Raw genomic sequence first — 13371 nt, 5'->3', positions numbered from 1 at the left:
TTTTCTATCCAGATCTACTAATAATATGCATATCTTAGCTTCTGGGACTGAGTAGCAGGCAGTTTACTCTGGGCACCTTTTTATCCAAGCTACTCAATACTGCCCCCAGCCATAAGAAGATAACCCTCTGTTTTCATAGCCAGTATCTGCACCTTGTTTCTCTAGCAGTCGTCCTACAGCCTCTGTTTCCTGGGTGGAGAGGTACACTCGTCACAGCTGTTCTCTCCTAGTGATGCGCCCACCCGCCTCTTGAGGATTGACCACAAGTTCTCAATGGGATTAAGGTCTGGGGAGTTTTGGCCATGGACCCAAAATATCGATGTTTTGTTCCCCGAGCCACTTAGTTATCTCTTTTGCCTTATGGCAAGGTGCTCCATCATGCTGAAAGGCATTGTTCGTCACCAAACTGTTCCTGGATGGTTGGGAGAAGTTGCTCTCTGAGGATGTGTTGGTACCATTCTTTATTCATGGCTGTGTTCTTAGGCAAAATTGTGAGTGAGCCCACTCCCTTGGCTGAGAAGCAACCCCACACATGAATGGTTTTACTGTTGGCATGACACAGGACTGATGGTAGCGCTCACCTTGTCTTCTTCCGGACAAGCTTTTTTCCAGATGCCCCAAAAAATCGGAAAGGGGATTCATCAGAGAAGATGACTTTACCCCAGTCCTCAGCAGTCCAATCCCTGTACCTTTTGCAGAATATCAGTCTGTCCCTGATGTTTTTCATGAAGAGAAGTGGCTTCTTTGCTGCTTTTCTTGACACCAGGCCATCCTCCAAAAGTCTTTGCCTCACTGTGCGTGCAGAGGCACTCACACCTGCCTGCTGCCATTCCTGAGCAAGCTCTGTACTGGTGGTGCCCCGATCCCTCAGCTGAATCAACTTTAGGAGACGGTCCTGGCGCTTGCTGGACTTTCTTGGGCGCCCTGAAGCCTTCTTCACAACAATTGAACTGCTTCCCTTTAAGTTCTTGATGATCCGATAAATGGTTGATTTAGGTGCAATCTTACTGGCAGCAATATCTTTGCCTGTGAAGCCCTTTTTGTACAAAGCAATGATGTTGTGTTGACGTGTTTCTTTGCAGGTAACCATGGTTGACAGAGGAAGAACAATGATTCCAAGCACCACCCTCCCTTTGAAGCTTCCCATCTGTTATTCGAACTCAATCAGCATGACAGAGTGATCTCCAGCCTTGTCCTCGTTAACACTCACACCTGTGTTAACGAGAGAATCACTGACATGATGTCAGCTGGTCCTTTTGTGGCATGGCTGAAATGCAGTGGAAATGTTTTTTGGGGATTCAGTTAATTTGTATGGCAAAGAGGGACTTTGCAAAAAAATTGCAATTCATCTGATCACTCTTCATAACATTCTGGAGTATATGCAAATTGCCATCATACAAACTAAGGCAGCAGACTTTGTGAAAATTTATATTTGTGTCATTCTCAAAACTTTTGGCCACGACTGTACAGTCTTCTCAGGTCTCCAGTTTCCCAGGATAATGTTTGGCATGCTCCTTTTTTTGTTTTCATAGCATCTTGAACTTTCCCCTTATATATTCTTTCGAGCATGGATTAAATTAAGTATATTCTTTTTGCATCTCTGCCTCCTTTGGTTATTCCTCTTCATGGTTTGAGTGAGAGCAGCTTTTGAACTTTTAATATTAGTCTGTGACCCTGAGCTGTCACTACCATGGGGATGCAGTGGTTCTAATAGTCTGACTCAGTTATATAGCTCTTTTCTGACACAATATTTGTTTTAATATCATATTTAATTTTCTACATTCTTTACATAAATTAATATTATTATTTTTTACACCAAATACAAACCTAATCTGACCTAACTTTAAGAATGTGCAGATAAAGATTACCAGTACCTCCTGGAAAAAGTTTTTTTTTTTACATATCACTGACTAATCTGTTTCCAGGTCATGTGACTGTACCTGCTTCAGTCTTGCTGGTGAAGCCTGCGGCTTGCTTTATGGCAGCAGCAGTGAGAGCCAGGCCTCTGTTCTTCCTCAGGCCATGCTGGAGGACAGCCTCAAACTGGGCACACAAACAGATCACCCTACAGGGGAGATACAATACATCACACACACAACATCAATAAATCAATAAATCATCAGTTTTGTAATAACAAAACACATTGGTACCTGCTGTCGGAATCTGAGGCGATCTCCTTTCTTCCTCCAAAGCGGATTTGGCACTGAAGAGACATAAAGAATGACATGGCTATCAAAATAAAAATGCCACAACATATTTACTTACTCAATGGGAGCCTGCCAGCTAGAGACCACAACATCAAACCAGCTAGAAAAACAATAGGCACAGTATCATATCATGCCTTAAAAACAGTAGAAACCATAGAATTACACTGTAATAGCATATCATTACAACAGTTTATGATTATATGACTCATTTGACCATAGCTGTAATGCACTCCTCTTCAGTGGGAATTATCCATAGTAAAGGAATGCAACAGGAAAGCTAACATAACCTGGCCTGTCACGTACAGGAAGGCTCACATAACCTGGAAGAAATGGGATGCTTGGGATAACGAGCAGTTGTTCCGACATTTGGGTTATTTGGACAAATCACGAATTTCGCAGGTGTCACCATCTTTAAAATGTTGGAAGGGGAGGGGACAATCGGACCATAACTTGCAAAGAGAGAGGGTGTAGCTCCTGGTTCCGCTCCTCCTTAAATCTCTTCTCTTAACATGTGTGGACCCAGAACTTAATCGATCAGCAGACCAATTACGAGCGGCAGTTCTGGGTTAACTGTGATTACCACTCACCTGTTTGACAGAGTCAAGCAGCCGCTCCAGCAGGTGTTGTCTCTTTGCGTCATTTTGCTGAGGGCCTGAGGATGAGAAGGAGGGCGATCTTACAAACATGACTGTCTGTCAGTTTGGGAAACTCATCTTAGATTTCTGGCCTAAGAGCCATCTCTGTCTAAATTAGAGCTGTACCACAATTTCACCAAACTTATCAGAAATGTATACAAAGATGTGTTCAAAGAAAAATATGATACTTACAAAGGATTCCTAAATCATTGCTAAGAATAATGAAAATGACTGCAGTTTCTACTGGTCATTGTTTTCAGGCTGGTTGTATTGGTGCTAGCTAGGTACCAAGCTAAAGCTAGATACCGCAGAAGTTGCGGTCAAACAAATAATGCTTTATTACCAATGCGGTACTGTAAACACATCATTCGTGGCCGGTGTTTGCAAACTTTTTTGTACAGCTTTGACAGTGCTACTGATAGTAGTGCTAGCGCTTGGCTTGCATGAGCAAATTCAGAACACACAACAATCTATAATAGAACTGTGTTATTTAACTCGTCAAATAGTTTATTTTACATTTTTAAATGTATCCCCTTTTCTCCCCAATTTTCGTGGTATCCAATCGCTAGTAATTACAATCTTGTCTCATCGCTACAACTCCCGTACGGGCTCGGTAGAGACGAAGGTCGAAAGCCACGCATCCTCCGAAGCACAACCCAACCAAGCCGCACTGCTTAACACAGCGCACCTCCAACCCGGAAGCCAGCCGCACCAATGGGTCGGAGGAAACACCGTGCACCTGGCCCCCTTGGTTAGCGGGCACTGCGCCCGGCCCACCACAGGAGTCGCTGGAGCGCGATGAGACAAGGATATCCCTACCGGCCAATCCCTCCCTAACCCGGACGACGCTAGCCCAATTGTGCGTCGCCCCATGGACCTCCCGGTCGCGGCCGGCTGCGACAGAGCCTGGGCGCAAACCCAGAGACTCTGGTGGCGCAGCTAGCACTGCGATGCAGTGCCCTAGACCACTGCGCCACCCGGGAGGCCCCAAATAGTGTTATTTGACGTGTATATTTTTTGACACGCTAAGACCCAAATGGTGTTCCATAGTATGTTGTGAAGCTAATAGCAGTGACGCTATTACTGTGCAACTCCGGTAGGGCAACATGTGTACCGGTGCTCGACCAGTCGGCGAAAGCCAACATCACCCACAACAGAGAACGGTTGATTGTCAATGGAATTCATTGGCGTTAATGGATTTCTCCTTTGAGTTGTCTCGCTGAAATGTTCTTCCTCTTTCAAATGACTGCTCCATTTGTTGACTGCTCGATCCACACAGCAGACATTGCAGGCTAGGAATGCTGTGTTGCACGTGTAGCGCAAAATTTTACGTGCCGTCATTAAGTCAGCTTTGACATCGGTTTTGATGTTATTTTTAGCTAATATCGTCCGATTCCGATATGTTCACCGATATATCGTGCATCCCTAATGGGAACAGTCAGTGGTTGTATTTGATTAACATTTATTGGAAAAGCATGGATTTCAGCAAACAAAGGCACTCAACTACAGAGGACAAACATAGGTACCATGTAGGCATTTCATAATTTAAAAAAAAATTATTTAAGAAATGTGAAGCATTGACCTTGGGCGAATCTATGTAGTCAGAGCTAGATTCCACAAAGCCTGGTCTCTGCTCCACTCCGTTGGTGGAGTTCAACAGAAACTTCCTTCACCATGGAGTGGAGTTTAGTTTGCTATACCTTGGAGAAAGTTATGGGCTACATGAGGATGGTCAGGACTCAGCCCTTGATCATCGCTCTCAGTTCCATTACACATAAGTGATTGGAGGAAGGCTGTTTTTTACTGGGGTTTTTGTTAAGAGCCCCGACGCTTGGTCTGAACATTAACACACATTTACACACAACACGCTTACCACCTTGAAGATGCAAAATATTTTTTGTGAAACAAGCAAGAAATAAAAAATTTAAAAACTTGGGGTGAATAGTTTTATGCACGCTCCCCAGTCAATACTTTGTAGACACCTTTTGCAGCAATTACAGCTGCAAGTCTCTATATGCTTGGCACATCTAGCCACTGGGATTTTTGCCCATTCTTCAAGGCAAAACTTCTCCAACTCCTTCAAGTTGGATGGGTTCTGCTGGTGTACAGCAATCTAAGTCATACCACAGATTCTCAATTGGATTGAGGTCTGCTCTTTGACTAGGCCATTCCAAGACATTTAAATGTTTCCCCATAAACCACTTGAGTGTTTCTTTAGCAGTATGCTTAGGATCATTGTCCTGCTGGAAGGTGAACCTCCGTCCCTGTCTCTGGGAGACAAACGGGTTTCCCTCAAGAATTTCCCTGTATTTAGCTCCATCCATCATTCCTTCAATTCTGACCAGTTTCCCAGTCCCTGCTGATAAAAAAAAACCTTCCCACTGCATGATGCTGCCACCACCATGCTTCACTGTGAGGTTGGTGTTCTCTGGGTGATGAGAGGTATTGGGTTAGCGCCAGACATAGCGTTTTCCTTGACGGCCAAAAAGCTCAATTTTAGTCACATCTGACCAGAGTACCTTCATCCATTTGTTTGGGGAGTCTCCCATATGCCTTTTGGTGAACACTTTAAGCAATGGCTTTTTTCTGGACACTCTTCCGTAAAACCCAGCTCTATGGAGTGTACGGCTTAAAGTGGTCCTATGGACAGATACTCCAATCTCCGCTATGGAGCTTTGCAGCTCCTTCAGGGTTATCTTTGGTCTCTTTGTTGCCTCTCTGATTAATGCCCTCCTTGCTTGGTCCGTGAGTTTTGGTGGGCGGACCTCTCTTGGCAGGTTTGTTGTGGTGCCATATTCTTTCCATTTTTTAATAATGGATTTAATGGTACTCTGTGGGATGTTCAAAGTTTCTGATATTTTTTTATAACCCAACCCTGATCTGTACTTCTCCACAACTTTGTCCCTGACCTGTTTGGAGAGCTCCTTGGTCTTCATGGTGCCACTTGCTTGGTGGTGTCACTTGCTTAGTGGTGTTGCAGACTCTGGGGCCTTTCAAAACAGGTGTATATATACTGAGACCATGTGACAGATCATGTGACACTTAAAGTCCACCTGTGTGCAATCTAACTAATTATGTGACATCTGAAGGTAATTGTTGCACCAGATCTTATTTTGGGGCTTCATAGCAAAGGGGCTGAATACATATGCACACACCACTTTTCCGTTTATAATTTTTTCTAAACAAGTTATTTTTTTCATTTCACTTCAGCAATTTGTGTATGTCCATTACATGAAATCAAAATGAAAATCCATTTAAATTACAGGTTGTAATGCAAAATCGGAAAAACGCCAAGGGCGATGAATACGTTTGCCAGGCATTGTATCGCCATGTTACAATGCGTGTTTATGGAAGTCAGAGAGACCACTAATCATCTATTTAGCATGCTCGAAACACCTGTGTGTAATGGAAGATGCCACCAGAATCGTTGTCACTGGAAAAAAAACGTGCCTGCAACTGTGATAAAGTAGTAAGTGTACATTTTGCATTTGATTTGAAAGCAATATTTCTAGAACCGTATAACAATTGAGAATCGATTCACATTTAAATTGAGTATTTGGCTGCCACAGCCAGTGTACCTATGAAAAGAACAAGTTCCTTCGACCTTAAGGAGTTACGGTAACGTTGTACTCTGTAAGAGCACATCTTGGGCTAGTCAGGACTCAGGAGCAATACAATAAGTCTTACTATTATAATTGGAAGGGTTTCTTTGATAAACACTTTGTTTGATGACATCTATGGTGTTATGCAGTTCGATTTGCATGGGGAGATTCAAGATAAACGCGGGAAGAGTCATCTATACTTCACGCCTACCTGAACTCACATGATGATAATTATGCTTTGTCATCCATTCTAAACCTTTGTTTTAATATGCCTATGTGCGTAAACCAGACAAAATTCGCGTAATAAACCAAAGCCAGGTGTCAACTGGTAATGGTAGAACAAGTGATTTATTTATTTTTTAGCTACAACTCACCGTTCATTCTGTCAGTCCGAGTATGTTAGTTGTTGACACACCACATGTAAACTAGTTCATGGCTCTTCGGTTCGACTTGGTGGATATCCAGAATTCTATTGCGATTCATCACATTCTGTACGAACCGAACCCTAGGTGGCAGAGAGCACAACTTCCATGATCCAGCCCTCCCTTCTTCCCATCAACACAACCTCGGTCCGTGGCCCACTGTTGCTCCTGTCGGCTGGAACTATAGAGGCCTGCGAGTAGTCGTTTATCACTATCGCTATATAGTTTAACCGAGTCACATTTGTAGATAAAATGGTTGACTAACAAACCCATCCGCATTGGTCGATTCGGCGACTGGACTGTCGTGGCTCTGGGAATCGTTTAGCTGTAATAAAAGGAATTCGTTTTGACACTTCGGTGCCCCTGCCAGCAAAGCGAAACAACGTCGGCGCTGCAGGTCACATGACCAAACACACTGTTGTCATATGACCGGTTAGGAGCGATTTGGATCTGTATCAGTGTTAAACGTTCACTTGTTTTCAAAAACAGTATTCATTGACAGTTATTTTTATGAAAAGCTGTGTGTGTGAGAGAGAGCACATCTGATCTCTAGACATCAAGCTACAAAGCCAGACCTCTGTATTTTCCTCTGTGTGGTTAAAGGTCTGTACTGTCTTAGTTGTGACCAGTATAGTGGTGCCCTCATCAGTGGAAGGGACAGGCAGGCAGGCTGGAGTTGTAGTCTGGAGTTTGGCTGTATGTTCCCTCCTGGAGAATCATGGTTCCAGCTCCACTCGTCATGCTGTCCTGACCCACGGACATAATCAGAGACCTTCAGTCCTGGGACACTCTGCTTCCTGAAGTCGGGACACTGGGAGATAACGATGACTCCAGTTTTGATAAACTCCCATAGCTATTGGGTGAAATACCACAGCGTGCCATAACAGCAGCACGATTTGTGACCTGTTGCCAAAATAAAAGGGCAACCAGTGAAAAACAACTACCATTGTAAATACAATCCATATTTTTTTTCACTTTGTACTTTAACTATTTGCACATCACTACAACACTGTATATAGACATTATGACACTAAATGTTTGCGTAATATTTACTGCTCACTATTGTTAATTTTACTTTTGTTTAACTATTTCACTTGCTTTGGCAATGGAAACATGTTTCCATTGCCAATAAAGCCCCTTGAATTAAATGTAATTGATAGTGAGTGACCAATCCATGGTTTATATACATAATTAGTTATAACTGAACACTATTACATTGCCAATTGACTTAAAACAAAATTACCTGTCAAATCATTGTGTCTCTCTGGTAAGTTCATTAGATGGCGCTGATGTGTTATACGGATAAACAATGTAGAGTGACAGCTTACTGCCCGTTAGCAATAACATTTCCAACCGTCGTTCAGGGCCCTCCCGTTCCACCGGAATCATTAGTAAGACTGTTTCACACCTTCCTGACAACACTGCAGATCCCTTTGTTCCTTAGTTTGACCAAGTTAACATCATCTTCCTGTTCCTCTGGTTGCGTCTCACTGTTCCCCAACAACCAGAACACCCACAAAATGAGACTGAGGATGATTACAGACATCTTATTAACTAAATATTGACAGTGAGCCCATTTTGTATAAGAAATCACACAACATACTTTAGTATTTTTAATTTACAAGTAGAGCTTACACAAGATGATATTAAACAACCCTTTGAGGCAGACAGACAGTTGCAGCTCATTTGAGTTTGTCCTTGGATCAATTCAACAAACTGAAATGTTAACAGTTCTATATTTATAAACCAGTCCTTTATAATCAGTGTGATGAAGTCAGAGTTCAATGTAGAGAAAGGGGGAGTAACACAGACATTAATGGAGAGGTATGCTTTGTTCATTGAGCTGTCAAGACAAAACAGTCATCAAGATTGAGGCACTTTCCTTTAAGCAGCCTTCTTGTTCCTTTTTCTTCTCATAGCCGTCTTCCCCACTGTCGGGTTGGGAGCCTTCTTCCCCACTGTCGGGTTGGGAGCCTTCTTCCCCACTGTCGGGTTGGGAGCCTTCTTCCCCACTGTCGGGTTGGGAGCCTTCTTCCCCACTGTCGGGTTGGGAGCCTTCTTCCCCACTGTCGGGTTGGGAGCCTTCTTCCCCACTGTCGGGTTGGGAGCCTTCTTCCCCACTGTCGGGTTGGGAGCCTTCTTCCCCACTGTCGGGTTGGGAGCCTTCTTCCCCACTGTCGGGTTGGGAGCCTTCTTCCCCACTGTCGGGTTGGGAGCCTTCTTCCCCACTGTCGGGTTGGGAGCCTTCTTCCCCACTGTCGGGTTGGGAGCCTTCTCAAGCCCCTTCTTGGTCTGCTTCTACAGGCATCAGAGGAGCAATCAATTAGCAAAGTACTGAGAGGAGTCTTCTGTAGATACATTAGTCATTTAGCATATACTTTTATCCAGAGCAACTTAGTTAGTGCATTCATCTCTAAGACAGCTAGGTTGGACAACCACATGCATAGAAAGTACATTTCTTCAATAACCACCATCAGTAAAATCAGAGCTGGTGGGGTGGGTCAAGGTGAGGATTATTGAAGATAAAGTTTGTAGAGGTAGGTTTTCTAATGTTTTCAGAAGATGGGAAGGGACTGCTTTCCTAGCTTCAGGGGGAAGCTGGTTCCACCTCTGGTGTGCCAGGACAGAGAGGAGATTGGACTGATACAAAGTGTCAATTAACCTCCAGTCTATCAGTGTTCCCAGAGAGTGAAGAGGGAGACAGCACAAAAAGGACACTGCTCCCCTGCCTCACTGGAATGAGGCTCATACAACACTGGATTTGTAACCTGGTTCACTCATACAGAGTGAACTAGGTTACAAACCAGTGCACAGACAAGTCAGCAAATATGTAACTTGACAAAAAACAAATTGATCCAACTAAAAATAGAATCTAATTAAAATGCATTTGGTTTGACAAGTGGTACAGACCTCCAGTTTAGCCTTTTTACTTGGCGTTACCATGGGAACAAGCTGTGGAATCTCTTCCTCTACTTCAGCACCAGTATTTCTTTCTGTAGACTTCTGTTCCTTCTTAGCAGACTTTTGTTTGCTTGTATTTTTCTGAAATTCACAAAAGTTACAGGTATTCTTTATGAGCAGGAGGATGTGGGGTCTGTGTCTATATATATGAAATTGGCCTCTGTAGTCCATATGTGCCACCAGGGGCTATGTTGTTGTTCCCAGAGAGTGAACAGGGAGACCGCACAAAAAGGACACCGCTCCCCTGCCTCACTGGAATGAGGTTCATATAGCACTGGATTTAAACCAAAATTCATACTGAGAGTGAAATAGGTTCCGAACCAGTGCAAAGACAAGTCCTTTGAAAGATTTAAATTTGACAAAAATAGATATAACTTCAATTATAATCTTAAAATACTACTTAGAAGCATTTGTGTGTAGCACTCCTACCTTTGCGTCCATGGCTGCGCGGGCCTGTTTCTGTGTCTCCTCTAAGAGGGTCAGGTGGTTCATGTTAGAGGTGTAGATGGGCAGAGCTACTGATGACTGGCTCTTCAGGTGGATGATCTTTATCAATGGTCCTTTCTACAAAGCAGCAAGACATCTAGTCTCAAACATGTATTTTCACGCATACCCTTTTCGGTCAACTTCATTTCTGGGAAAAACATTTAACGGTACAGCCAAAAACATTGCTATCCTGTGATTAGCATCTGATTGTGGCCTCTTGTCAAAGGCCTTGCTTAGTTGGGGTGGGGGGAGGCACATGGGTTTAATCCCTCTGCGATAAATAGCAGGCAATAAGCTTAATGTACCACAGTACTATAGGCCTAGTAAACTCACCCCAGACAACAGCTATCCAAAGTGATTTTCAGACTGGGCCCAAACATTTAACATTGAGTATACCTGACATTAACATATACAAGTGAAAATATCTGTAGTGACTGGATACAAGTCATTCATGAAATCAAGAGGATCCCTGGCAGCAAACTCACCATGCGTAGTTTGGTCACGATGGTGCTAACAGCCGAGTCGATATTCTCGGCTATTTCATCTGCAGCCATCCCAGAGTGGGCCACACGAGCCATGCTAAAACAATCGATTACATGATACAAGAGGCAGTGTGAATTAATGAATTCTATGAAATCTAACAATATTAGACACTTGCCATTTTGTGTCAAAGTTGTAGAGACAGGCTCCAATAGAGAGGGAGGTCTGTCTGGATATACTTTGAGTCACTATGGCACCATCATTGCCCATGGCCAACACAGACAGGAGGACAGGGTTTGCTGGGGTGCAATCATTCATCAAGTCAAGCTGGGAGCAGGCCTCACCAGCAGCAGCCTTTCTTAGAAATGGAGATGGTTGTTCCCTGGATGGTTCGCTGGATGTCCGAGGCCAGCTTCTTGCTCTTCAGGTTTACTGACAAAGGATCCCTAAGCAGAGGAGAGAAAACACTCCATTAGATTAGAACACCAAAAGGGCTAGCTTGAAGGCACATTTCAACTTAAGTGATGATGCATTTCAAAGCCAGGGAACAACACTTGGGGCTAAGTTGATGTTCCCAGAGAGTGAACAGGGAGACGGCACAAAAAGGACACCGCTCCCCTGCCTCACTGGAATGAGGTTCATATAGCACTGGATTTAAAACAAATTTCATACTGAGAGTGAAATAGGTTCCGAACCAATGGAAAAATGTCTAAATAGAATATTTGACTAAAATAGATAAGTTGATCAACCAATAGAACATATTTCAAGCTTACTTTTTCCTCTCGTAAAAGTGCTTGCCAATGTGTGACGACAGCAGGCGACGAACACGGTCGTCTGACAGGAACATGTCAAAATTCCCCAGCAGCCTTCGTTTGGCCTCAAAGGGCTTGTACTCAGTCCTCAGCATTCTGTAAGGGATCACCTATAGAAAGACAGGGATATGCCTGGGTAAGTAGAGTCATGCACCAACAAGTAAAGGACCATATCAAAACGACAAGCACGGATCATTATTACATGCGTATACAGTAGGTAACTGTGTCAAAGCTGTAGAGACAGGCTCCAATAGAGAGGGAGGTCCGTCTGGATATACTTTGAGTCACTATGGCACCATCATTGCCCATGGCCAACACAGACAGGAGGACAGGGTTTGCTGAGGTGCACTTATTCACATTGGATGACTAAATACTAGCTACAAAGTAAAGCAGATGAAGAGATGTATTGGAGGATGAGGTAAGCACTTCGGGTGTCTAGAAAAACAAACAATCAATAATAATAACTAATATTATTATTGGTGTTGGTTAGCAATACCTCTGTGACATTCATGACCCCTCTCTCAGCCAGTAGCTTTTTGTAGAATCTCTGGGTCTGGTCGGGGGTCATGTTGGGCTCATCTCTGGTGAAGAGACACACCTCATCTGTGTTGGTGCGGATGCCATGAGGCAAGGGGCTGAGGGAGAAACAGAGGACTTGTGGTTATTACTGGACTGTTTCACCACTATACTGCAGGACAAGGTGTTAATTGGTCCACACATTTACTGTATTTTTCCATAGTTAAGCATGTATTATGTAACCATGTTGGTTTGTAGCTCTCTGGACAGTGTTGGCAGAGGGACTCACATGCGGATGGTCTGGGCCTGCTTGGGGATTTTCCATAGTGTAAAGAGGAGGGATAGGTGTTGACTCTCGTCCAGGAGCAGGGAGTCTGGGGTAGACTTAGTCTTCAGGAAAGCCTGCAGTGCTTGAACTGCCTTCTTTACCTGGGAACACAATGAGAAGTTATGAAGAAATGTGTGTGACAAATTAATATTTCTGTAATTTTGTTAAAATAAACACATTGACCAGATGCAAATAACTAGCCGCAATAGGGTAGCTAGTTAAGTTACACAAATCGTCCTGAACAAGTCCGTTCAGGTGAGAAACCGAGCGATAGCTAGCCGACGTTAACTTTTTCACTTTCAACACTATTAACCTACAAAAGTCGGACTAGTAAAGGGTCGATATTTTTCCAATGGCAGTTTTAGCAAGAACCAATGGGAGAAGTTGTAGACAACTCTGAAAGTGTGTTCAGCGTTTCCAGTTAAGTTAAAATACAGAATATAAGTGACTTGCCTCGTGTTGCGAACTATCCGACCGCACAAGCTAACGCTAGCTAGCTTGCTATCCAGCTGGTTGCTAGCTCCAGAGAAAGGTGGCTTACAAAACATAACCTACTGATATCACCCCGCTTTCCCTGGCATCCATATAACTACACTTTGGTTAAAAAATACATTATCAAATAGATTTTTAGACATTACCTGCACCCGGTCCAGCGCCAACTCATCAGGTTTGTCTGCCATGCTTCTTCACGTGTTTTATCCGGGGTAACGCATGCGCATATCGATTGACTCACGTCACTCTTGCAATTGAAACTTCCCAACTTTATTTGCAAACAGTTTGAGGACAATTCAAAAAGGTCACTAGTTTCCACCGCCACAGTCATAAACCCCGCCTATTTCTACAATTTGATCTGATTTTAACCTAACCCTAACCTCAACCCCTCCTTACATTTAGACCAATTTTGACTTTGTGGCTGTGGTAA

General features: G+C 43.5%; 2 protein-coding genes and 3 non-coding genes across 6 annotated transcripts in view; all 5 read right to left on the bottom strand.

The window, feature by feature from the left end:
- Positions 1–7272, bottom strand: part of LOC129861934 (sorting nexin-29-like) — a 156695-nt gene extending 149423 nt beyond the window's left edge. For both annotated transcript variants that reach the window (XM_055933146.1, XM_055933155.1), the window contains exons 1-4: positions 6819–7272; positions 2795–2859; positions 2151–2203; positions 1941–2065 (exon numbers count right to left, since the gene is read on the bottom strand). In XM_055933146.1, the coding sequence (XP_055789121.1) occupies positions 1941–2065; positions 2151–2203; positions 2795–2859; positions 6819–6825 (250 nt within the window). In that variant the 5' untranslated portion in view covers positions 6826–7272. The remainder of the gene's footprint in view (positions 1–1940; positions 2066–2150; positions 2204–2794; positions 2860–6818) is intronic.
- Positions 7273–8466: 1194 nt separating this feature from the next.
- Positions 8467–13192, bottom strand: rsl1d1 (ribosomal L1 domain containing 1). Its single transcript, XM_055933118.1, has 9 exons — positions 13088–13192; positions 12411–12550; positions 12102–12240; positions 11567–11715; positions 11138–11239; positions 10799–10892; positions 10257–10391; positions 9777–9908; positions 8467–9164 (listed from the first exon to the last, which is right to left on the bottom strand). The coding sequence occupies exons 1-9, from the start codon at positions 13127–13129 to the stop codon at positions 8751–8753; spliced, it is 1347 nt and encodes a 448-aa protein (XP_055789093.1). The 5' UTR covers positions 13130–13192; the 3' UTR covers positions 8467–8750.
- On the bottom strand, positions 10558–10683 carry LOC129865579 (small nucleolar RNA ACA64). Its single transcript, XR_008761396.1, has one exon. It is a non-coding gene; the product is annotated as a small nucleolar RNA ACA64 (small nucleolar RNA).
- Positions 10974–11101, bottom strand: LOC129865566 (small nucleolar RNA SNORA55). Its single transcript, XR_008761394.1, has one exon. It is a non-coding gene; the product is annotated as a small nucleolar RNA SNORA55 (small nucleolar RNA).
- Positions 11825–11952, bottom strand: LOC129865562 (small nucleolar RNA SNORA55). The gene has a single exon (XR_008761393.1). It is a non-coding gene; the product is annotated as a small nucleolar RNA SNORA55 (small nucleolar RNA).
- Positions 13193–13371: the final 179 nt, after the last annotated feature.

The sequence above is a fragment of the Salvelinus fontinalis genome, chromosome 1 (assembly GCF_029448725.1).
Source record: "Salvelinus fontinalis isolate EN_2023a chromosome 1, ASM2944872v1, whole genome shotgun sequence".
NCBI classification, from domain to species: Eukaryota; Metazoa; Chordata; class Actinopteri; order Salmoniformes; family Salmonidae; genus Salvelinus; species Salvelinus fontinalis.
The sequence above is the reverse complement of the archived record's forward strand: the minus strand, read 5'-3'. Positions and strand labels throughout refer to the sequence as shown.